Source organism: Ovis aries, chromosome 2 (genome assembly GCF_016772045.2).
Source record: "Ovis aries strain OAR_USU_Benz2616 breed Rambouillet chromosome 2, ARS-UI_Ramb_v3.0, whole genome shotgun sequence".
Taxonomy (NCBI): Eukaryota; Metazoa; Chordata; class Mammalia; order Artiodactyla; family Bovidae; genus Ovis; species Ovis aries.
The window spans coordinates 140,440,841-140,467,082 of NC_056055.1; the positions used below are offsets into that span (position 1 = coordinate 140,440,841).

Here is a 26,242-nt window from a genome sequence, read left to right on the forward strand (position 1 = left end):
ACTTAATAGCGCCCCCCCAGAGGGCGTATAGGTACAAGCCTTCTTCCACAGGTACTTGAGGTTATAAATTAGTTTTAGGAAAAGAGAAGTTGTTCTGAGCAGCTCAGGAAATCAAGGGAAAGATGGAAATGATCGCTATCTAGAATCTTGACACATTCCAAAGCCTGTGTATCTGAATAATGGAGACTCAGCTGTGGTTTCTTAACCCCAGAACCTGTTGCCTTGTTCAGGAGACGTACCCACATGTACAAGGTGAGGCTACACCTTTATAAAATCAAGCATTTGGATTAAAGTGATGAGAGCTCACCTTGCCTCCCAACACTTCTACTCGCTTTCCATTATAAAAAGGCAAAGAGGAAAAAAGTAAGGGTTTGCCTGTGAGGCTCTTTCTGGAAGGAAAAACTTGCTGGATTGCCGGTGCCTTACTGTATGTATATCTCAACTCCTACCAGTTCAACCAACAATATGGACAATGGCATGGAGATTTTCAAAGGAATATAGAATCCTTTTACTGAGAGGAAAGTCCCTGTGAATTTTTCGTGTTGATCCTTCTAGGCTTTTTCTCTGGGACTTCCCTGGTGGCTCAGACAATAAAGAATCTGTCTGGAATGCAAGAAACCCAGGTTTGATCCCTGGGTCAGGAAGATTCCCTGGAGAAGGGAATGGCTACCCACTGCAGTATCCTTGCTTGGAAAATTCCATAGACAGAGGAGACTGGCAGGCTACAGGCCATGGGATTGCAAACAGCTGAACATGACTAAGCGACTAACACATGTTTACATAGGTTTTTTCTGTGGAAATGTGTTTCTCACATTCTTTGGGTTACAGTCTGTGTATTATTTTGTTATCTTTCTTTTTTTCTGTCAAGCAACCTAACATGAGCATATTTTTGCCCTTATATATTCTTCTACGGGAGAAGGAAATGGCAACCCACTCCAGTGTTCTTGCCTGGAGAATCCCAGGGACGGGGGAGCCTGGTGGGCTGCTTTCTATGGGGTCGCACAGAGTCGGACACGACTGAAGTGACTTAGCAGCAGTAGCATTCTTCTATGATGAATTTTTAATGACTATATAATTATTTTTATATATCACAATTTCTTAAAGAATTTCCCATTTAAGTCTCCTCCTTGTAAGTAATTTATATCATTTTACATCAGGCTTGGCATATTCTTGATTATTTTTTTAGTTCTTAAAATATAATAATTGGATCAAAATGTATAATCATTTTGAAAGGTTTTAATATGCATTATTTAGCTGCTTAAAGAGTTTATACCAATTTTACTCCTACCATCTGAGTTTTCTGGTATCTAGTTCACCTTATTCTTGACCTTAGACTAAATAAATAAGCCATAAGCTCATTTCTACTATTTTTGCAACCTTCAATCTTCAAGGAGTTTTATAGGTTATTCATTATCACTAGAATTAATCTCTCACTGACTGCTCTAGCTCTGATACCCATGAAATGAGATTAGTCAATAGATGAGCTCCCAAGAAGCTGTGAATAAGATGTAATACTTTAATTAAGCCGGCGTTCAAATGCTCTACGGGGGTCTCATTATGTAGAAGATTCTCCCTTTTTTAAACACAGAACTACTACTATATGACCAGTGATTTCATTCCTAAGTATATATACTGAAAGAATTGAAAGCAGGGACACAGACAAATACTTGTACACCCATGTTCATATCACCATTATTCATTATGGTCGAAAGCTGAAAGCAACTCAAGTGTTTATCAACAGCAATGAATAAACAAAATATGGTATATACTCACTATGGAATATTGTTCAACTTTAAAATAAATAAAATTCTGATACCTGCTCTAACATGGATGAACCTTGAAAATATTATGCTTAGTAAAATCAGCTAGACATAGAGGGATAAATGTTGATGGTTTCGCTTGTATGTGGTACCTAGAATAGACAAAGTCACAGAGACAGAAAATAGGATAGAGGTTAACAGGAGCTGGAGAGAGGGAGGAAGGGGTGTTAATATTGATTGGGTATAGAGTTTTTGTTAGGGATAATGAAAAAGCTTTGGGAATAAATATGGTGATGGTTACATGACATTGTGAAGGTATTTAATACCACTGGTTTATACTTTTAGGAATGGCTAAAATGATAAACGTTATGTTTTATATATATTATATATTACAATTTTATCATAATAATTTAAACAATCTATCTTTTGCTATAAAACAACCTTCTCATAATGTTTAATCAGAGACTGCATATCTGAGGTTGTTTGATTGCTTTTGGTTTGCAGGCTACCGGCTCTCAGATCGGGATGATGGTCAATGCCTTCACTAACATCGCTGTGGCTATGATCATTGCCTTCTTCTTTAGCTGGAAGCTAAGCCTGGTTATAGTGTGCTTCTTCCCTTTCTTGGCTTTATCGGGAGCCATACAGACCAGAATGTTGATGGGATTTGCCACTCATGACAAGGAGTCCCTGGAAGTAGCGGGACAGGTAATCTCCTACACCCACTGTTCAGACTGCTTATGGCTGCGTGGCTATCAAACTGCTAAGGAATAGTACAAATAGGCCTAAGGAAGCTGTTAGCCTGCAATCAATCATGGTTAGAAACTTCCCATTAGCCTTTATCATATATGCCTCTGAGGCTATGAGATTGAGCAGATGTGGAGAAATAGTGGGGCAAACACAGAGGTTACATGCTCAGTTTACTCCCATACAGTTATCTTTTCCCACATCCCAATTTGGCATAGTATCCTCCTTTGCAGGAGTGGATGGTTACCTTTATTGTCTGTTCTTCTTTTTTTTTTTTTCGCTTAATGGTTTCTCCAGGTAATACTACCAACATAGAAAGGAATTACCATCTTTTTGGCACATACTTTTAACTTTCTCACTTCAGTGTCTGCTAGACTCGTGGCAAATATCTTTCCCAAAGAGAACCATGAGATACATACAGCTTAGATCCTGAATACACTTAGGCTGCAGCTATGCACTTTTAAGACTGTTCTAATTAAATCTGGTTATCAGAGGTAAGTGAAGAGACGATGGCATAGACATTTATCAGGGACAAGAAATCATCCATACACACATAAATACACCCTCCCCTTTTAATAAATTTACTATCAACTAAGGTTTGTCTCTTTGAAGAGGAAAAGTTAACATAGCCCAAGTAGGCAGAAGCCAAAAGAATTTTGTATGCCAGTGATAGAAGGTAGCCCACTTTTGTACCTTTTTTGGGATAGGACCCTAATTCAGAAATAGTCATTATTTACCCTAGAGTTTTCATTCCAATTCTAAAGAAAGGCAATGCCAAAGAATGTTCAAACTAACGCACAATTGCACTCATCTCACGTGCTAGTAAAGTAATGCTCAAAATTCTCCAAGCCAGGCTTCAGCAATACATGAACCATGAACTTCCTGATGTTCAAGCTGGTTTTAGAAAAGGCAGAGGAAACACAGATCAAATTGCCAACATCTACTGGATCATTGAAAAAGCAAGAGAGTTCCAGAAAAACAGCTATTTCTGCTTCATTGACTATGCCAAAGTCTTTGACTGTGTGGATCACATTAAACTGTGGAAAATTCTGAGAGAGATGGGAATACAGACCACCTGACCTGCCTCTTGAGAAACCTATATGCAGGTCAGGAAACAACAGTTAGAATTGGACATGGAACAACAGACTGGTTCCAAAGAGGAAAAGGAGTACGTCAAGGCTGTATATTGTCACCCTGCTTATTTAACTTATATGCAGAGTACATCATGAGAAACGCTGGGCTGGAAGAAGTACAAGCTGGAATCAAGATTGCCGGGAGAAATCTCAATCACCTCAGATATGCAGATGACACCACCCTTATGGCAGAAAGTGAAGAGGAACTAAAAGCCTCTTGAAGAAAGTGAAAGAGGAGAGCGAAAAAGTTGGCTTAAAGCTCAACATTCAGAAAACGAAGATCATGGCATCTGGTCCCATCACTTCATGGGAAATAGATGGGGAAACAGTGGAAACAGTGTCAGACTTTATTTTTTGGGGCTCCAAAATCACTGCAGATGGTGACTGCAGCCATGAAATTAAAAGATGCTTACTCCTTAGAAAGAAAGTTATGACCAACCTAGATAGCATATTCAAAAGCAGAGACATTACTTTGCCAACAAAGGTCCATGTAGTCAAGGCTATGGTTTTTCCAGTGGTCATGTATGGATGTGAGAGTTGGACTGTGAAGAAAGCTGAGCATCAAAGAATTGATGCTTTTGAACTGTGGTGTTGGAGAAGACTCTTGAGAGTCCCTTGGACTGCAAGGAGATCCACCCAGTCCATTCTGAAGGAGATCAGCCCTGGGTGTTCATTGGAAGGAATGATGCTAAAGCTGAAACTCCAGTACTTTGGCCACCTCATGCAAGGAGTTGACTCATTGGACAAGACTCTGATGCTGGGAGGGATTGGGGGCAGGAGGAAAAGGGGATGACAGAGGATGAGATGGCTGGATGGCATCACCGACTCGATGGACATGAGTTTGAGTGAACTCTAGGAGATGGTGATGGACAGGGAGGCCTGGTGTGCTGTGATTCCTGGGGTCGCAAAGAGTCAGACACGACTGAGCAACTGAACTGAACTGAGGGACTGAAACAAATACAAATTCGTAGTATAGACTAAAAAATAAGCTTTATACTTAACTTTTCTTACATAATATTTTGTCAGGATAATTTTAAGAAATAAAATCTAATATTTTAAATTTATATTATGTAAACAATCTTCTGTCTCAGACACATCTAAAGAAACCATTTTGGACATTTCAAATGAATTCATAAAGAGAGCCTTCAGTACCATTTTTCTCCCTCTCCTCTCTTCCTCAACAATTGGAGGCAATGAAGCCATGTTCACTTCAGTTCATTTCAGTCCCTCAGTCATGTCTGACTCTTTGTGACCCTGTGAACCACAGCCCGCCAGGCCTCCCTGTCCATCACCAACTGCTGGAGTCTACCCAAACCCATGTCCACTGAGTTGGTGATGCCATCCAACCACCCTATCCTCTGTCGTCCCCTTCTCCTCCTGCGCTCAATCTGTCCCAGCATCAGGGTCTTTTCAAATGAGTCAGCTCTTCGCATCAAGTGGCCAAAGTACTGGAGTTTCAGCTTCAGCATCAGTCCTTCCAATGAACACCCAGGACTGATCTGCTTTAGGATGGAGTGGTTGGATCTCCTTGCAGTCCAAGGGACTCTCAAGAGTCTTCTCCAACACCACAGTTCAAAAGCATCAGTTCTTCGGCACTCAGCTTTCTTCACAGTCCAACTGGCACATTCATACGTGACTACTGAAAAAACCATAGCCTTGACTAGACGGACCTTTGTTAGTAGTGAGTAGAACTTGAACTGATAGGATGTCTCAGGGTCTAGTCAAGTTGATTTCCAGCAACTTCTTTGTGTTCCCAGAAGATGTGATGTGTATTACCTTCTGCCATTTGCACTGGATCTAATCCATGTAACCACTGAAAATGTCATGAAAGTAGTTACCTCTGCTCTTTTATTTCTAAAGCTCTTTTTCCTTCTTCAGATTACAAATGAAGCCCTCAGTAATATCCGTACTGTGGCTGGGATTGGAAAGGAGAAGCAGTTTATAGAAGCGTTTGAGGCAGAACTGGAGAAGCCATACAAGACAGCCCTCCGAAAAGCGAATATTTACGGACTCTGCTTTGGTTTTTCCCAGTGCATCGTGTTTGTTGCTAATTCTGCTTCCTACAGATATGGAGGTTACTTAATTCCCAATGAAGGGCTCCATTTCAGCTATGTGTTCAGGTGAGGAATGTCTGGCTAAAATCATAAAAGATCAACATTCAAGGGAGGAATAGTCTGGTCCGATTTGTTAGTGGCTGCCATTTAAACCATCCCAAACTTGGTGTCTTAAACAGCTGAGATTTATTATTTCTTAAAGATTCTGTGGGTTTTCAGGGTGGTAATAGTTCTGGACTGTGCTGATTCAGTTAGGCTCCTGAGCGGCCTTCTGTCTCCATGTGGCCTGTTAGCAGCCTGTTTTCTTCGCTTTGTGCTCTTGGAAGACAGAAGATTGCCAGCCCCAGTGTGCACGTGCTTGCCAAGTCTGTGCATGCATCACATTTTCTAACATCTCTTTAGCCAAAGAAAGTTCTATATGACAAAGCCCAGATTCAAAGGAAAGAGGAATGTAACCTATCTTTTGATGACAGGGTTGGATAAATGTTTCTCCTTTCTGCCCATGCTGCTATCACACGGCTCTGACACTGGGTGGACGTCCTACAGTTCAGTTTATACTGACACTGTTTACCTGGAGGTAGCATGGGATCCTCTCGCAGGTTAAGGACTTGGTGCTACAGGACTGCCTCTCCCTCATTCCTCCATACCAACGCAAGCCTAGGTCACCACCTGTGCTTCTCACCGACCAGCTAGAGACCCAGGGTTCCCATGACATCCTCTTCAGCTTTGATTTATATGCTAGAGTGTTTCATAGAACTCAGAGGAACACTTTACTTCCTAGATTACCAGTTCACTGGGCTTCCCAGGTGGTGTAGTCATAAAGAATCTGCCTGCCAATGCAGGAAGATGCAAAAGATGTGGGTTCAATACCTAGGTGGGAAGACCCCCTGGAGTAGGAAATGGCATGCAACTCCAGTATTTTTGTCTGGAAAATTCCACGGACAGAGGAGCCTGGCAGGCTCACAGGGCCACAAAGAGTCCGACATGACTGAACACACACAGCACACAGCTCAGAAACAGCCAGATGGAAGAGACCCAGAGGGTGTGCTGTGTGGGAAGGGCTTGGAGCTTTCATACTCTCTCCAGGAACGCCACTCTCCCAAGATCTCCACATCTTCTCCAAACCAGAGGCTCTATGAACTCTGTCTTTGGAGTTTTTTATGGAGGCTCCATCTTGTTAGACCTGATTAGTTAAATCATTGACCATCAGTCAAAGTCAATATCCAGCCTGTTCCCTTCCCTGAGGTCTGAGAAGGGACTGAAGTTCCATCTCTCTGATCACATGGTTGACTCTCCTGACAACCAGGCCCCATCCTTAGGTTGTGTGTGTGTGCTTAGTCACTCAGTCGTGTCTGACTTTGGGACCCCATGGGCTGTATCCTGTCACGTGCCTCTGTCCATGGAATTTTCCTGGAAAGAATACTGGAATATACTGCCATTTCCTCCTCCGGGGGATTTTCCCGACCCAGGGATCGAACCTGAATCTCTTGTCCACGTTTTTTGCATCTCCTGCATTGGCAGGTGGATTCTTTTCCCCAGTGCCACCTGGGAAGCCCATCCTTAGGTTATCCAGAGTTTTTAGAAAAGCCAGTTCCTTAACATAACAAAAGACGCATTGATCCTCTCAAAATTGGGGAAATTCCACAGGTTTAGGAGCTCAAAGCCAGAAACTGACAGAAGACCAAATATATATTTCTTACTAGAAGTCCCAATATCAGAGGAGTTAAAAGTCATATTGCAAAGGGATGTATATAGAGTAATAAGATTAATTAAGCATTTTCACAGTCTACCATATGGGTTAATGCTGAGAAAGCCTAGAAGCCTAAAATAAGATGGTTCATAGATCTACTTTATTTGAACTCTACTTCTTGCTAAGAAGGCAAGTCTCCAGCTAACTCTTCCTAGGTAGAGAGAGCAAAGACCCAGTCAGGGGAATCATGTTCCTTTCTTATAGCTGGGGTCTGCTCTTCTAAGAAGATTAGCTTTGAGTCCAGTTTCTCACATTTCCAGAGCCTGAGGGTGTCAGGGTACCAAGGAACTGGGTGTACATGCATATGAGTGTGATGTGATGGGGTGGGGGACCTCAGAAGAACGAGGGGGAGATGGTCTGAGAAAACCCTGGAGGACATTAGGAAAATCAGCCCTAGTAAAAGTCTGCTCTCAAGTCATGAACCAGTTCTGTCTTCTTGCCTTCTATCTTCTCCTAGAAATAAAAGAAAAATTTTCTCCTGCCTCACTACACCCCCCACCCACCAGAAAGTATCTTTTCTAAATTTTTGTGTATTTAGAGCTACTAACCCCAAATTGGAAATCACAAACTGTTGACTTATTTAGTTTAGATAAGATTTTTGAAGAATTATTTGCCAACATGTAAAAATCAGAGACTATAGAAAACTCCCGATTTCTGCCTTCGCTTTAAAAACTGAAAGATGTCCTCCTATCACTTCCTGTTTTATTCCAGGTGCTTATCATTGCTTTAAGCTTTGAACTGAGATCCTAGAGATGTTTGGGTTTGCAGATCTGCCCTAAAACCGTTTCTGCTTATAAACTGAGCAGTAAAACATACAAAGAGTTGGACCCAACTGAGCGACTAAGCAACTAAGCACAAGCACACACAATGTGCATAAGCTGGGATGAGCAGAAGGATTCAGGCAATCACATCTTTTTCATGCTGTCTGAAGAATGAATTACATGCTTGCTTGGCACAGAATTGATGCTTATATCACCAATCATTTTCTTTCACACACTGATCAAAGATTCATAGAATGTTAACATTGTATTGGATTGACCAAAATGTTCATTTTAGTTTTTCCATAACAACTTTGAAAAAGTTCCAATGAACTTTTTCATTGCCCCTAATAAAAAAGTCCAAGGCAATCTGGTGATCTTTCAACTACTCTTTTTTTGCCCCAAGAAGTCTTTTTCTCAAACAACTTTTTTTTTTAAAGGCTGCTCTACTTGAAGCTGGGTTTGGAGGTTTGAACTCCCTTGTGCAATCCTCCCCTCACCCTTTCTTGTTAGAACACAACTTAAACACCATTCATCTTCCCATCTTCCCATTCCCAGATAAGTCTAAAGAGACCTGTTCAAGGCTGCTTAGTCCTTTCCAAGGCTAGACCCCCCAAACTCTGGCCTCTTAGGCCACCACACCAACCACACTGCCCCCTTTCTAGCTGGGTGTCTGTCTGATTGCAGGGTGATCTCTTCAGTTGTACTGAGTGCGACAGCTCTTGGGAGAGCCTCCTCTTACACACCAAGTTATGCCAAAGCTAAAATCTCAGCTGCACGCTTTTTCCAACTGCTGGACCGACGACCCGCAATCAATGTGTATAGCAGTGCAGGTGAAAGATGGGTAAGTATTGGAGGTGGGGTAAGGAGTGCAGTGTGTGTCTGCTGGACAGCATTGGGGCTGCTTATTTAAGACCACTTAGCTTTGAAATTGTGTAGTAGATGGGTGGATTCATATGCACTCAGAATGAGCAGATAGTAGATTTATCAATGTAAAGGAATGAAGTACATTAGCATTAAAATTATTCATAAAGCTGGCATTTGAATAAGGCAATTCTATCCAGTGAATACTTGTTTTATAATACATAGTCACTATAAAACACACTTAGTTCCAGAATGAATGAAGCTATAAGTCTTCGAGACTTGCACAATCACTGTGATTTTACTGATGTTCTGCTATGGAATGTAGAAAAACCAGTTTCTCCTGTCCTGTAATACTGACTTATTTCATGTTTATTTCAGTTCCACATACCTTCATGTGGACGCTCAGAAAATCAATTTGATCTCAATGAAATATCACTTTTTCTGATTAATAGTTCCTACAGGTGTCTTTTTAGGTCTTCCTTGCTTGATTTTTAATATCCCAGTATGTTCAAGAGAGCAAAACAACCTAAACTCTAGTAAAGTTAACTAAATTCAGAAATCTTAAAATTGGTCAAATGCCCCATTTCTCCTTTAGTTCAGTAAAAGGCAAGTCTCTGTGTGGTTTATTAAATGTCTATCCCTTTCTAGAGTTCGCATGTCAGATAGTACAACTAAAGGTTTTCACCTTTGCAATTCAGAGTTCAAGTAACTTTCTGTGGAGGTCATTTCAAGTGTAAAGTTACTATTTTAAATATTTGGGGAAACAAAACTGTAGGAGTTTGCATAGTTACTGGCTTCTGTGATGTAATCATCTCTTTTCTTCTCTTCCATGCAAAATGACTGACAAGGAAGTCCCCTTAGGTTATAATGGGAATATTTGATCTCTTGATCAAATATCTTTAAACTCAATGCCCCACCCTCTTCTACATCTGTTAAAATAGGGAATAGAATGCTGTTTCATTAAGCTGCTGTCCTTATACTTTGCATTTTGGCAGCTTGTTGTTAAAGGTATCTTAAGCAAGGATTTAAAACTCAGGTGCATTCTCAACAGTCTAGATACTAGCAGGAGAATATATAATTCTAATCTTTCCATCCACAGGACAACTTCCGGGGACAGATTGACTTTGTTGACTGTAAATTTACATATCCTTCCCGCCCTGATGTACAAGTTCTGAATGGTCTTTCAGTGTCTGTTGGTCCAGGGAAAACCCTGGCATTTGTTGGGAGCAGCGGATGTGGTAAAAGCACCAGCGTTCAGCTGTTGGAACGTTTCTATGATCCTGACCAAGGGAAGGTGGTAAGCAATGCAAATGCCTTTGAGAATTTAGCTTTCTGCAGAGGATCTCCAACTTCTTAAAGGGGGTCTTCAAGGTTGTGCCTTACCAGACTCATTCTGAAGCGCTTGCCTCGGGCAGTATTCTCCAGTTCCAGTCATTTGCTGCTTGACCTGATTCTACCTCACAATTTCTAATGTTAGATTCATTCTTCCCAGTTCCAGATGGTCTCCTGACCAGATAGGCAAAGAAAACTGCAAAGCTGGAGATGAATGTATTTAATAGAAGCATTCACTTACCTGTAAATGGGGCAGAAAGTGCAGACTAATCAAGAAACTAATGACTGGGAACAGAAAAAGTGGGGGATGATGAGAAACACAATGATAAATGAGCAAGAAAGGGAATTTAATATGAAAAATCGGAGACAATCCTGGTTCAGGAAGCTAAAGTCTAAATAATGCAAGGGTCTCAAGTTGGTAGTCATGTGCCTTAAATCTTTGGTAAAGATATTTGAAAAATTGGTGGCTTGCTTTGTTGCTTATTTTCTACAGAATTTCTTTCTCTTCTTTTCTGTTTCCTTTCTATCTTTCCAAATAATATATGCAGAGGAGTACAAAGTAAAATAAGAAATATTTGTAAAAACAAAGCAAAACAAAACAAAACCAACCTTTTATTCCACCATTTCCACCCCACCCCCCTTTTTCTGCTCAAAGGCAACTATTTTTAATCACTTGATGTTTTTAGATCTCCCAACAATTACCTCAGTGTCCCTAAATAATATGCTCCTGTTGCTGTTTCTTGATTCAACAAATTTAGACCCTCTGTTGATTTATTTGCAAGAGATAGAAATTTAGCTTCCCTTTCTCCTCTCCCCTCCTTTGACCCACCTCCTCCCAATATGGTTATACTACTTTTAAAAGCTCTTCTTTTTGGAAATTTAATTAATACAGTTTTGTTTCTTTCCCATCACCTGCAGGTAACATTTCTTGAATCCTCATTTTCTAAGATGAGATGAGCAATTCTACCTCTATTTTCACTTTTTCCTCCCCCTCCCTTTTTTTTTTTTTTTTTTTTTGCCTCTCAATCCCTAATAGCTACACTTTTATTTTATCAAGAATATAGAATGCTTGCATTTTGTTTATACTATTTACAGCTTTTCCTCTAGGCTGATTCTAAAAGTTGAAAATCTATTAACTTTTCTTATGGCTATGGAAATATTGTTCATCTCACAGTTAAGGAGTGAGGTACATTAGCATCACAGTTTCTTTTCTTGCTTTCCTGAAAGACTTTCTTTCTTTCTTTCTTGTATTCTCTGCCTTTATAAAATCTTTAGGTTCTTCCCATGTTCTACATCGATACTTATTCTGAGGAGCCTGCTTCTTTCCTTTATTTCTGCCACAACCTGGACTAATTGCATCCTATATCTGTTCAGCAATTGTCAGTCTATGAGTTTCCCACAGTATCTTTTGGATTAGGTCCATTATTTCCTAGTTCATGTATTTTCCTCTTTCTTTGGTTTCCCCTCTTACTTTGTTGGAGTGCATCTGTAAGTAGTTTTCTAAGAAATGATTCAGAGGTGTGAGTCTGATTGAATCCACATATTTTGAAAAAGGACTTTCTGATACCCCTGAATAATGTAATTGTCATTACCATGAGGATAGATAACATGATGAGGAGAAATGCTGAGGGAAATTTGAAAGAGGTAACTAAAGTTTCCTTTGCATAGAGCAAAACAGGGAAACAAGCAAACTGATAGTGGTAAAATCCAGGAAATTATGAAAATAATGAGTAAGAGTTGATTATCTGAAGATTATAGTCACTTCTTTTATTAATTTTAGGTATAGGGATTTTATTTGTTTGAAATTATTTGAAAAAAAAAAAAAAGAAATTATTTGGTGATTGATGACTCTAGGAAGTCCATGGCACTGGGGGTCTGATCTCTGCAAAGGAGAGGATCCAGTTTAGCCAAATGTCAGATCTTTCATGACTGTCACCTGGGTAGACTGTGAACTAACTACATGACAGGCAGGAATTCGAATCCTTCATGTTCAACTTCTTTAACATTAACTTGCATATTAAGCATATTTCTCTGAATGTACTCAGCAAATGTTCTGGTCACAGATAGAAAGCAATGCCCATGAAAAAATATCAATATGTTTCCTTGCATTTCATAGACACAATATATTTTATTACATCATTGTAAAACTTTCTTACAGACATTTTTCATTTAGAAAAATACCACCTTTAATGCAATTTTTAAAAATTCTCTTTGCTCTTAAGGAAGCTAACAAATGCAGGCATTCAACGTTTTTAGCATTTAATTGGGTGCCTATGTCAGATTTGTTGGAGAAGGAAATGGCAACCCACTCCAGTGTTCTTGCCTGGAGAATCCCAGGGACGGGGGAGCCTGGTGGGCTGCCATTTATGAGGTCGCACAGAGTCGGACACTACTGAAGTGACTTAGCAGCATGTCAGACTTTATTTTTTGGAGCTCCAAAATCACTGCAGATGGTGACTGCAGCCATGAAATTAAAAGACGCTTACTCCTTGGAAGGAAAGTTATAACCAACCTAGATAGCATATTGAAAAGCAGAGACATTACTTTGCCAACAAAGGTCTGTCTAGTCAAGGCTATGGTTTTTCCAGTGGTCATGTATTGATGTGAGAGTTGGACTGTGAAGAAAGCTGAGCGCTGAAGAATTGATGCTTTTGAACTGTGGTGTTGGAGAAGATTCTTGAGAGTTCCTTGGACTGCAAGGAGATCCAACAAGTCCATTCTAAGGGAGGTCAGCCCTGGGTGTTCTTTGGAAGGAGTGATGCTAAAGCTGAAACTCCAGTACTTTGGCCACCTCATGCAAAGAGTTGACTCATTGGAAAGGACTCTGATGCTAGGAGGGATTGGGGGCAGGAGGAGAAGGGGACGACAGAGGATGAGATGGCTGGATGGCATCACCGACTCGATGGACGTGAGTTTGCCTGAACTCTGGGAGTTGGTGATGGACAGGGAGGCCTGGCGTGCTGCGATTCATGGGGTTGCAATGAATCAGACACGACTGAGCAACTGAACTGAACTGAACTGATGACGTGCCCAGATTAGTTCCTGTGGGAAATTCTAAGGAACATGAACCATGTCTTCTGTCTTCTGGGAGCTTACTCTCAGAATACTCTCATATAGACAACAATCAGCAAACAGTTCCAGTACTTAATTAAGTATTAGTGCTTTGCAGTGTGTAAGTACTATGGAAAATGCATAAAGGAAGAGGAGCAAGGGCTAATTGTTGGGGAATGCCATATACTTTTTCTAGTAGTGTTTGTGTTTTATGCTGCCAACATATCATCTAAAATATAGTATATCTATACTACTTAACATAATCTTTTTCTGAAATCATGGGGCTAAATACTTTATAGTAGTATGTTAGACATACTATCCTTTTGCTGTCCTAGGTCTTTTAAGTGAAAGAGCACAAATGGTAGATATTTGAATTCCTGTGCTCAACTGCCTAAATAAATCGTGTTGTTGTTCAGTCACTAGGTTGTGTCCTACTCTTTGCAACCGCATGAACTGCAGCTCACCAGGCCTCCCTGCCCCTCATTATCTCCTGGAGTTTGCCCAGGTTTATGTCCATTGAGTCCATGATGCTATTCAATCATAAAAATAGATCATGAGTTCCTAGAAAATAGAGATTTTTTTTTTTCTATATTATACCAAAGACTGCCTAGCATGGTGCCTTTGTGGCAGGTTATTCTGTATATATCTGTTGGTTGACCAAGTGAATACATATACTTCTTTCTTACTGGGATTCATTATCTTCAATCATTCAGAGGTTAGTATCATTGAAATCAATGGGTTTGATTCTTATATTGTCCAATAGCTTTACATAGGAAACCTCATTTCATAACCCATGGAGTCTCAAAATTGAGCCATTATGTGTACTTGGAGAAGATGTACTACACCAGAAGATAAGGGAAGTTTCTGTTTTCTGAACTAGATAATGTGCCTTTCTTGTTTGATACCACCTTTAGAGCTAGAGTTTGGGAAACGAACAAACAAAACCATGTCTGATCACAACTTTGACACCGCTTCTGGCAGACACCACCTCCAGAGGTCAAAGGCAACATAATTTATTTCCAAGAATCCTGAGCTTGTTGTCTCTTAAGCAAAGCACGCATCTTGCATAACACTAACTCTAGGACATGAACTTTCCTCACTGCTGGAATTCTAAAATTCAGGGCCCTGGTTGTCGTTTCTGTTGGCAGATGATAGATGGGCATGACAGCAAAAACGTAAACATCCAGTTCCTCCGCTCAAACATTGGAATCGTTTCCCAGGAACCAGTGTTGTTTGCCTGTAGCATAATGGACAACATCAAGTATGGAGACAACACCAAAGAAATCCCTATGGAAAAGGTTATAGAAGCTGCAAAGCAGGCTCAGCTGCATGACTTTGTAATGTCCCTCCCAGAGGTAGGTGCACAGTCAGAGTCATTCCTGATGGGAGACGGAGAGAGAGCAGTAGAACAACCAGAAAGTCATTATGACTGTAGCTCAAGGAGAAGGTCAAAGGCAACACAGCTTATTCCCCAGTGCCCTGGGATGGTCTCAGCCTTTTAAGCAAAATAAATGTCCTTCATCAACATAATCTTTAGGGCTTTATAAAATTTTTTTGGATGTGGACCATTTTTAAAGTCTTTACTGAATTTGTTACAATATTGCTTCTGTTGTTTGTGTTCTGGCTTTTTTACCTTGACCGAACCCACAATCCCTGTATTGCAAAATGAAGTCTTAACCACTGAATTGCCAGGAAAGTCCCTAATCGTTAGTTTTGAACAGTATTATATTATCCAATGCAAGGTATGTTATAGAACTTGTTGTGCAAAAAGCAATGCCACATTGAGCATCAGCTTGCCTGTGTGTGCTTAGTCACTCGGTTGTGTCCAGCTCTTTGTGACTCCATGGACTGTAGACTTCCAGGCTCTGTTCATGGGATTCCTCAGGCAAGAATACTGGAGTGAGTGGCTGTTCCCTTCTCCAGGGGATCTTTCTGACCCAGGGATTGAACCCAGATCTCCTGCATTGCAGACAGATTCTTTACAGTCTGAACCACTAGGGAAGCCCTGAGTATCAGCTTAGCATAATGGAAAAAAAAAAAAAAATCCTGAGATTTGGAGCAGACGTTGATTTGAGTCCAAGTGAGGTCACTTTCTAGTGTAAAGTTACTTCTGTAACTTTGGGACAACTACTTTTCTTTTGAGACTACAAAAAGATAAAAGATAACTTAGAATGAAAGAGTATACAAAATAGCCACAAAAAAAGAAAGCTGCTTCTGTTATTACTGTCATTGTCATTCCATTACTTGGCAGCAACTATTATACATGTAGAGTAAGCTGCACTTGGTTTGGAGTAAGTCTCACTTTCCCAGAGCCAAGCCTGAATGCAGTGTAACATTGACCCTAAATTTTTCCATCCACCAATGGTCTTTCTTGGTGTTCAATCACAAAGAAAATGAAAACATGGAAACTGAAAAATTTTCAAAAAAGAAACTGAAAAATAGGTAATAAGGAGGAAATTATTTCTGTGAACATTAAATGATAATCTGGCTAGAGTAGTTAGTACCATACCTGTTGCACAGAAAATACTCTGTGAATGTAACTTATTTTACACAAGCCTTCATCAAGGGATTCTCTTCCATAATTTCATAAAAATGACAAATATGTGAACTAGTTATTAATATCTAAATTTTCAGATGAGTTTTCAGCTCACAGAAATTTAAATAATTTGTTCATGATCACAGAAGGCTTGCATTCCAGAACAATGCCACCTCAACAAGGAAATGGATGAGAAGATCTCCCAAAGGTCCTGACATTCTAGGACCACTGTGTCTTGGAAAGATCTTCCAGACAGGAGATTGGAAATCAGGGAATCTTACATCAGGGAGGATCTCATACTAAGGAGAAAGAGATTAAAAAATAAATACAGAGAAAAGGATACAAAGTCCCCTTGTTTTCCAGCATGAAAGGTCACAAATGCCATATTTTTTTTTAGATCCTAGATGGATTTGAAGTCCTTTATAGAAATGATTCACAATTTCATAAAACAACAAATTGTTTAAATCCTGAGGAGTCATTGATGGGGGCTCCATAAAGCACAGGAGCATGTTTCTGGTTCTGAAATTTACCATATGTTTTCCAGAAATATGAAACTAATGTTGGGTCCCAGGGGTCTCAACTGTCTCGAGGAGAGAAACAACGCATTGCTATTGCTCGGGCTATTGTACGGGATCCGAAAATCTTGCTGCTAGATGAAGCTACTTCTGCCTTAGACACAGAAAGTGAAAAGGTAGGTATTGATTTTCTAAGCCTTAGACCATCGTAAATGAGTCTCTTGCTGTAATATTTGTCCTTATAAAATGGTAGTATTATTAATTTTCTGATTCACAGTAGAAATGGCTACTCCTTTGCAGAACCAAGAGACAATAGTTTAGAGAAGGGATTTAAAATAGGATTGCTTCAAATAAAAAAATTTTTTAACTTTAAGAATTGTTTTTAAAATTGTTTAGGTTAAGGTGACATTTTTTTCAAGGGCAAATGATTAGCTATCTTAAGTAAAATAAAATAATCCTGGCCATCTGTTAGGCATTTCATATTTTACAGTTCTAAAGTTCTGTGGCAGAGAAGATGGGAAGCATACAAAACGAAGAGGTGGTTTCTGACATGCATTTTGCATAAAAGTAAATGCAATTGGGCAAAACACAATCATGAAATTTACCATTTATAATTAACTCCTTAAAAATTAGGATTCTGTTTTGGAGACAGCTAAATTGTCCTCAATGAAGAATGGTAGGGAATGACCACCTAACGGCTACCTTACATTGTTTTCCTGGTTTTATTTTATTAATATTGAACTAGACCATGGAGTAATGTAAAATTACTTCATGGTCTCAGTTTGGTTCATTACAGGTTCAGTGAAATCTTTCAGCCTGTGGACTGCCATTTAAATCATTGATGCATTGCATTCAGCAAGTATTTTTTTAGACCTCTCTCTCATATCAAGCCCTGAATATAGTGATGTTACTCAGGTGGCATGAAGCAGAACTCAGGCAATAGCAGACTAGGGAACAAACATATGTCTTTGCACCAACTTTCCACCTTCTCTTTGTAGACAGTGCAAGTGGCCCTGGACAAAGCCCGAGAAGGTCGAACCTGCATTGTCATTGCCCATCGTTTGTCCACCATCCGGAACTCAGATATCATTGCCGTCATGTCACAGGGGACAGTGATTGAAAAGGGGACCCATGAAGAACTGATGGCTCAGAAAGGGGCCTATTACAAACTTGTTACCACAGGCGCCCCCATCAGTTGACCTGACTTGTGAGATTCATGCACAGATGGTACACCAACTACAGGAGTGCCACGGACTGTTTTTTGTTTTTTGTTTTTTCTTTAAGCAGAAATAATGATATTTTACTTTTACAGACATACATTGGACCTGAGCTAGTTGACCTTCAATAATAATTTAGTTTTAAATGTCTGTATATAGAAAATGAAAGAAACCAGGGTCATCGGCAGTAAGAATCCAGTGTTAAGCAGCCATCATCCAGTGCTTTCTCCAGCCCCAGTTATTCCATGGGAATTAGCGAGACATCGTGATGTGGAGGAAATAAGACTTGCAATTCGCCAGGGGCAGAGAACCATCCCTTGCATTTTGAACACTTGAGGTACACAGAGCCTGGTCTAGACTAGACGCTTGACAAATATCTACTGAGCTGGACCAAGGTCATATGGAGAAGAACAGAAGGACTGAAGACTGGCTGTTTTTTGATTGAAGTTTTCTTGCATGTGAAAGCAGATTCATCCATCTCTAAGGATGAGGAGAGAAAGGAGGACTTATACTTCGGACACTCTCAGACTGAAAGCGGCAGAAAAAGACAGGTATTAAAAAGGGTTTACCAGTCAGGAATGTTGATTTACAGATTCAAGGTGTAGTACGTGGCTGGTGAAGTCCTCATTCACTGGACTAGGTTCTGCCACGTGGCTGGAGCAGGGGGCTCTCTCCTAGGTCTTGTACTCCTCTTCACCCCTGTTCACATTGGTTGCTGTCCTTTGTTTCCCCAAGGCCCAGCATGAAGTGAAAATAGTGGACTTTACCTTGTGTAAGTGTTTTCTTCCCATGGCCAACAAATGAAATTCTGCCTACAAAGGAAGCCTGAGCTATTATATCGAGGTATATTATTTATGTCTCGGGTCTAGTGTTTCCATAACCACGCAGGTGGTTTAGCAGGCTAACTAGTTACAACAGAAGAACGGATGGTTGTGAAGTCAGAAAGGGAGAGGGTAGAGGGCAGCATTCTACTTATGACAAACGGCAGTGTTAAGTTGCAGAATAAAGATGCCTTCAAGAAGGAATTAAGCTTTGTAGGAAGCAAGTGCTTATCCTGTAATACTGAAGAAGAAAGACCAACATCCATTTGTTTTAAGTTTTTGTTTCAGAAGAAGAACATAAGCTATGTGCTAGGAGGCTGCCAGTTTCCTGGAATAGACTGGATGATTAAACTATTTTTAAATAAGATACTTCGAAGTTTTTGATGAGAGGGAAGAACTTGACTGGAGAGGGTTTGATATGATTTGGGAAAACATTTGAATTACAACTTCAAAAATACAGAAGTAAATAAAGTTGCAAGTTTATTTTATAATGTCAGGGACTGCCAACGTCTTCATTTTTGTCTTATATCCTGTACCACTCGTGAAGATTTGGTTTCTACAATTTTGCATTATTGTGTCTCAGGTGATGGAAAGACTTGCTTAATCTGTTGTGACTGACATTATCTCAAGTCTTTCTGTAATTTCTAACGTTTTCAGGATGGGTTCTGTTGTGTTCAAACTCTTTCCATAACCCCAGTTAATAAAACTTTATGGAAGAAAAAAATACAAGGATTGGAAGATAAAGTTGGGAAAATTTTTCTGAGGGTAGGACAAAAAGACCTGAAAAGTAGAAAAAGACTTAGAGGAACAATTCAGGAGATGCAATAATTAGCTAACAGCAGTTCTGGAAAGAAAATTCAGAGAAAACTGAGGGGAAACATGATTAAATAGTCCAAGAATATGTCCTATAGTTGAAGGATATGAATTTCCAACTTGAAAGAGTTCACAGATTGTCAAATATAATAAATAAAGATCTTACCTGGGCACACCATTATGCAGTTTTGGAAAACGGAGGCAAAGGAGAAGATACTAAAAGCTTCCAAGAGGAGGGGAATGTATAATAAAGAAGCATAATGACATAGGACCTCTTGGCTGTGGCACTGAAAGTCAGAAGACCTAAAGATGTGCCCTCAGAATTCTGAGGGAAAAATTATTTCTGTTCTGGAATTTTACTCCCAGCAAACTATTCTCAAGAATGAGAGATGCCTAAAGAAATTCTGCTGTGTAAGAGTTTCAAAATTGTATGGAAGCAGGTGCCTATAAACCAGAAATGTTACTATTTGAGGAAAAAAATAGAAGAATTGACCTCCAACTTTTTGTCTAGAAACACTTTTTCGTGTAGTTACTCTAGGTCTATTCTATCTGTGCTCTTGGGAAATTATTTCAATAAAAAGACACTTTGAACTTAATGATGCAGTCATGCATACAATTTTTGGCAACTGTACACTCATTTAAAACTGTAAATCCAGTAATATTTTGATGTTATGTCCTTAAAGAGGAAAATACATAGGATCATAATTAGATATAGTTCACTACACATTTTTTTAATGCATTAAAGGTAAGTTTCCTATCCTAAGAAAATATCAGAATTTTCTCATCAGTCTGTTTTAGGATCCCACATTATATTTCCAACTAATGAGTTGAATTTATTAATATGTCTTATGCATGTAGAATCTCTCTGCAATCAGATCAATAAGGATATTAGTGGGGATAAAAAATTGCAAATTTGGCCGCTCTTTCCAAACATATTTTGAGATAAATTTACATATGCATGTGTACCATTATAAAAGAAGCATTATGTCCATTTGTATTGCTTAAATTTCCAGGTCAAGTGAACAGTCTCACCTGCCTATAAGAGATGGCAGGTGAAATTAACTGAAATCCAATTCCAATTTCTTTCACACTGTGTTCAGTTAAATACCCAATTAATTTAAATGGATAGACTGTAAATAAAGCAATGCACATGATTATCATCTAATTAGCACTGGCCAGCATTATAATGTGCTCATTAGTGAGTTGTATGGGATCCTAAGGCTCATAATGAGTAATCAGGGTACACGTGACTGGCATGTAGCTGTCTGAATGCAGCTACTAAACTCAATAAACCATCACTAAGACAGAATGCACGGTAGGAAACGGAAGAATACAGAGCCAGACAGTGAGTTGACAATTTCTTTCTTCCTATAATAATACAAGGATAGCTCCTACTCTCAGAGACAAAGAGATAAATGTGAGGGCAACAGAGCAGCTGGGAATAGAAAGGGAACTGTTCACTCAAGGTGACCCAAAATGAGTATCTGTAATAATTAAGAATGATTATAGACAAGAAAGAAAATTGTGCTATCTTATTGGTTAAGAGTATATATTTCTTTTCTTCTTATAAAACTTATTTATTTTTTAACTGAAGGATAATTGCTTTGTGTAATTTTGTTGATTTCTGCCAGACATCAACATGAATCAGGCATAGGTATGAGAGTATATATTTCTGATAGACCAAGTATGGAATCAAAGTAACAGATGAACAATGTTTTCATAAAATTCCTTAGAAGTTGAAAATTCAGTGGATCATTTAAATATACCCTGTAGTAACATTCACAAAGCATTTCATAATTTAGAAGCCACTTTGCCGTCACAATTTTTGTTATTGTGAAACCATTTCGTAGTTTGCAGAGGAGGAAGGCAGCTCTAAGTTGCATTCATTGTTATATACATAAGGAGTTAAGTTGACACCCAATCCTACACCCTCTCCCCTTGCATGCTTCTGTTTCAGAGGTCGGAAAGTAAAATACTTACCTTCCCAGACTCTTGCAGCTAGAGGAGGTCATGTGACTACTGTGGTCAATGAAATACAGGCACAAGTCTCTGTGGAGGCTTTCCCTTCTGGAATAAAGCCTGGGTTGAAGAAAACACATTTGCTTTCCCCCTTTCTTCTTTCCTGGATGCACAGTGACCATGCTGTGGCCACTTGGACAGAAGCCATCCACTGCGGATGGCAGAGCAGGAAGACAGACTGAGCCTGATTCTTGGACACCGTTGAGCAGCTATTGCAGCCTGGACTGCCTACCCCCAGCCATCCTGTTAAACACATACCAAACACCTTTCACTTGTTTAAGCACTGAAGTGGTTTGTTACAGTTGTAATTGTTGTTAATTATAGATTAACACACTCAGTAGATAAAGATTTTTATTAATAAAAAATGTTGAAACATAAAGATAATAAAGCAATGTTGAAATATTGATGTATTCACAGATGACCTCAAAATATGACCTTTAAATCCAGAGGTATTCCACAAACATTAAGTGAAAGAAAGAATTAATATGTCTTTTTGCAAATGTCACTGCTATGAGAAGGAAATGTCACTGGATGGATGTCCTTTGCAGCTCATTCTAGTTGTTTTCTAGAAACATTTCACGTACCCTGCTTCATTATGCTTTAAGCAAAGGAGACATTTACTTAAACACTTGGTGCTTTGTGACTATGCTTTCTCATCCTCTCACATTATTAATATAAAATTGGTGCCAGACTGGGAATGGCCTGGCTTCCACGGGTTATAGACAGACTTGAAAAGAAAGTGATTCAAGAAGAGGATGAATTTGAAACAGAATGGACTAGAATAGATGGGGAATCAAGTCACCAGCTAATTTGCAGCTGGAGACAGTCTCAACCCAATTCTTCCAAGCCCACAGGCTGGAGATAATCCAGGCTATCCAGAGCCTGGACCAAAGGGATATATTGAACTCAACCTTGTATCTCTATCACCAAAAGGAATTTAATAAGTGTTTCTCAGGTGTTTGGGGAGGGTGAAGTTAGAGAGGAAAAAAAGAAAAAAAGACAGAAGGGGCCCTGTTTGAGCCTGAGAAGATTTTTGGAGCTATGGGGAACTGAACCTCTAATTTAATTTAGCGTGGTCATCCTCAAAACTCTTGGCATCATATAATTTGATGTTAGAGTTGTGTTGTAGTCAAGAAGTACATTTCAACAGCCATAAGAATCATAAAGTAAACATTATCGTTATGTCTTTATTCTGTGCTTAGTCGCTCAGTCATCTGACTCTTAGCTGCTCAGTCATCAGTCTCAGCCTATGGACTGGAGCCCACCAGGATCCTTTGTCTGTGGGGACTCTCTGGGCAAGAATACTGGGGTAAGTTGCCATGCCCTCCTCCAGGGGATCTTCCCAACCCAGGGTTCGAACCCAGGCCTCCTCTATTGCAGGTGGATTCTTTACCATCTGAGCCACCAGGGAATCCCAAGAATACTGGAGTGGGTAGCCTATCCCTTCTTCAGGGAAACTTTCTGACCCAGGAATCAAACCAGGGTCTCCTGCATTACAGGTGGATTTTTCACCAGCTGAGTTACCAGGGAAGCCCCTTATGTCTTTGAGAGATCCATAATTAGTTCACAACAAACTTACTAAAATGCTATTTCAAAGTTCTAATCACTTCCCTCATATAGCAGGGTTGGTTAAGTACCTCCAAGCCTTCTTCACACAAAGGAAACTTTTGTCCTTCCCCTTCTTCTCAGTCAGCCTGTTACCGTACATATCCCATTAGTATTTCTTCCAGCAAGAAGAATATCCTCTTTAGGATGTTAAGGAAAGGGAAATGGACTGGTGATTTAGTTACAGAATCTCTTTTGTAAGACAGGGGCTTTCTTTTTTTTTTTTTTTTTGTTAATTAACTATTTTTTTATTGAAGGATAATTGCTTTGCAGAATTTTTTTGTTTTCTGTCAAACCTCAAGATGAATCAGCCATAGGTGTACATATATCCCCTCCCTTTTGCCCTCCCTCCCATCTCTCTCCCCATCCTACCCCACTAGGTTGATACAGAGAGACAGGGGCTTTCCTGGTGGTTCAGATGGTAACAAATCTGCCTACAATGAAAGAGACCCAGGTTTGATCCCTGAGTTGGGAAGATCCCCTGGAGAAGGGAATGGCAACCCATTCCAGTATTCATGCCTGGAGAATTCCATGGACAGAGGAGCCTGGTGGGTTACAGTCCATGGGGTCACAGAGAGTCAGACAGGACTGAGAGACTAATACTTTCTTCCTTATGTAAGATAAGCAAGTAGGAAGTCTGTGAATATTTTCATGTGACTATTTTTGGCCTCAAACATCAGTTACATTATTTCATATCTCCATGAATCAAGGCGAATTGGAAGTGATCAAACAGGAGATGGCAAGAGTGAACATCAATATTCTAGGAATCAGCAAACTAAAATGGACTGGAATGGGTGAATTTAACTCAGATGACCATTATATCTACTACTGCGGGCACGAATCCCTTAGAAGAAATGGAGTCGCCATCATGGTCAACAAAAGAGTCCGAAATGCAGGACTTGGATGCAATCTCAAAAATGACAGAATGATCTCTGTTCGTCTCCAAGGCAAACCATTCAATATCACAGTAATCCAAGTCTATGCCCCAACCAGTAACACTGAAGAAGCTGAAGTTGAATGATTCTATGAACACCTACAAGACCTTTTAGAACTAACACCCAAAAAAGATGTCCTTTTCATTATAGGGGACTGGAATGCAAAAGTAGGAAGTCAAGAAACACCCGGAGTAACAGGCAAATTTGGCCTTGGAATATGGAATGAAGCAGGGAAAAGACTAATAGAATTTTGCCAAGAGAACGCACTGGTCATAGCAAACACCCTCTTCCAACAACACAAAAGAAGACTCTACACATGGACATCACCAGATGGTCAACACCGAAATCAGATTGATAACATTCTTTGCAGCCAAAGATGGAAAAGCTCTATACAGTCAGCAAAAACAAGACTGGGAGCTAACTGTGGCTTAGATCATGAACTCCTTATTGCCAAATTCAGACTCAAATTGAAGAAAGTAGGGAAAACCACTAGACCATTCAGGTATGACCTAAATCAAATCCCTTATGATTATACAGTGGAAGTGAGAAATAGATTTAAGGGCCTAGATCTGATAGACAGAGTGCCTGATGAACTATGGACTGAGGTTAGTGACACTGTACAGGAGACAGGGATCAAGACCATCTTCATAGAAAAGAAATGCAAAAAAACCAAAATGGCTGTCTGGGGAGGCCTTACAAATAGCTGTGAAAAGAAGAGAAGTGAAAAGCAAAGGAGAAAAAGAAAGATATAAGCATCTGAATGTAGAGTTCCAAAGAATAGCAAGGAGAGATAAGAAAGCCTTCCTCAGCGATCAGTGCAAAGAAATAGAGGAAAACAACAGAATGGGAAAAACTAGAGATCTCTTCAAGAAAATTAGAGATACCAAGGGAACATTTCATGCAAAGATGGGCTCAATAAAGGACAGAAATGGTATGGACCTAACAGAAGCAGAAGATACTAAGAAGAGGTGGCAAGAATACACAGAAGAACTGTACAAAAAGATCTTCATGACCAAGATAATCATGATGGTGTGATTACTCACCTAGAGCCAGACATCCTGGAATGTGAAGTCAAGTGGGCCTTAGAAAGCATCACTACGAACAAAGCTAGCCGAGATGATGGAATTCAAGTGGAGCTATTTCAAATCCTGAAAGATGATGCTGTGAAAGTGCTGCACTCAATATGCCAGCAAATCTGGAAAACTCAGCAGTGGCCACAGGACTAGAAAAGGTCAGCTTTCATTCCAATCCCAAAGAAAGGCAATGCCAAAGAATGCTCAAACTACCTCACAATTGCACTCATCTCAGACACTAGTAAAGTAATGCTCAATATTCTCCAAGCCAGGCTTCAGCAATACGTGAACTGTGAAATTCCAGATGTTCAAGATGGTTTTAGAAAAGGCTGAGGAACCAGAGATCAAATTGCCAACATCCACTGGATCATGGAAAAAGCAAGAGAGTTGCAGAAAAACATCTATTTCTGCTTTATTGACTATGCCAAAGCCTTTGACTGTGTGGATCACAATGCTGCTGCTGTTGCTAAGTCGCTTCAGTCGTGTCTGACTCTGCGACCCCATAGACGGCAGCCCGCCAGGCTCCCCTGTCCCTGGGATTCTCCAGGCAAGAACACTGGAGTGGGTTGCCATTTCCTTCTCCAATGCATGAAAGTAAAAAGTGAAAGTGAAGTCGCTCAGTCGTGTCTGGCTCTTCGCAACCCCATGGACTGCAGCCCACCAGGCTCCTCTGTCCATGGGATTTTCCAGGCAAGAGTACTGGAGTGGGGTGCCATCGCCTTCTCCGTGGATCACAATAAACTGTGGACAATTCTGAAAGAGATGGGAATACCAGACCACCTAACCTGCATCTTGAGAAACCTATATGCAGGTCAGGAAACAACAGTTAGAACTGGACATGGAACAACAGACTGGTTCCAAATAGCAAAAGGAGTATGTCAAGGCTGTATATTGTCACCCTGTTTATTTAACTTATATGCAGAGTACATCATGAGAAACGCTGGGCTGGAAGAAGCACAAGCTGGAATCAAGATTGCTGGGAGAAATATCAATAACCTCAGATATGCAGATGACACCACCCTTATGGCAGAAAGTGAAGAGGAACTTAAAAGCCTCTTGATGTAAGTGAAAGGGGAGAGCGAAAAAGTTGGCTTAAAGCTCAACATTCAGAAAATGAAGATCATGGCATCTGGTCCCATCACTTCATGGGAAATAGATGGGAAACAGTGAAAACAGTGTCAGACTTTATCTTTTGGGGCTCCAAAATCACTGCAGATGGTGACTGCAGCCATGAAATTAAAAGACGCTTACTCCTTGGA

The 26,242-nt window shown here is 40.0% G+C and overlaps 1 protein-coding gene across 11 annotated transcripts in view; it reads left to right on the forward strand.

The window, feature by feature from the left end:
• The window catches only part of ABCB11 (ATP binding cassette subfamily B member 11), a 104,667-nt gene extending 84,720 nt beyond the window's left edge, over positions 1–19,947 (forward strand). For 6 of the 11 annotated variants that reach the window (XM_060409794.1, XM_027964891.2, XM_060409795.1 and 3 more), the window contains 7 exons: positions 2,265–2,468; positions 5,519–5,760; positions 8,890–9,046; positions 10,166–10,363; positions 14,598–14,804; positions 16,530–16,676; positions 17,499–19,947. In XM_060409794.1, the coding sequence (XP_060265777.1) occupies positions 2,265–2,468; positions 5,519–5,760; positions 8,890–9,046; positions 10,166–10,363; positions 14,598–14,804; positions 16,530–16,676; positions 17,499–17,699 (1,356 nt within the window). In that variant the 3' untranslated portion in view covers positions 17,700–19,947. The remainder of the gene's footprint in view (positions 1–2,264; positions 2,469–5,518; positions 5,761–8,889; positions 9,047–10,165; positions 10,364–14,597; positions 14,805–16,529; positions 16,677–17,498) is intronic. The other 5 variants (XM_060409796.1, XM_042243771.1, XM_060409797.1 and 2 more) reach the window with 1 other exon arrangement.
• The last annotated feature ends 6,295 nt before the right edge of the window (positions 19,948–26,242 follow it).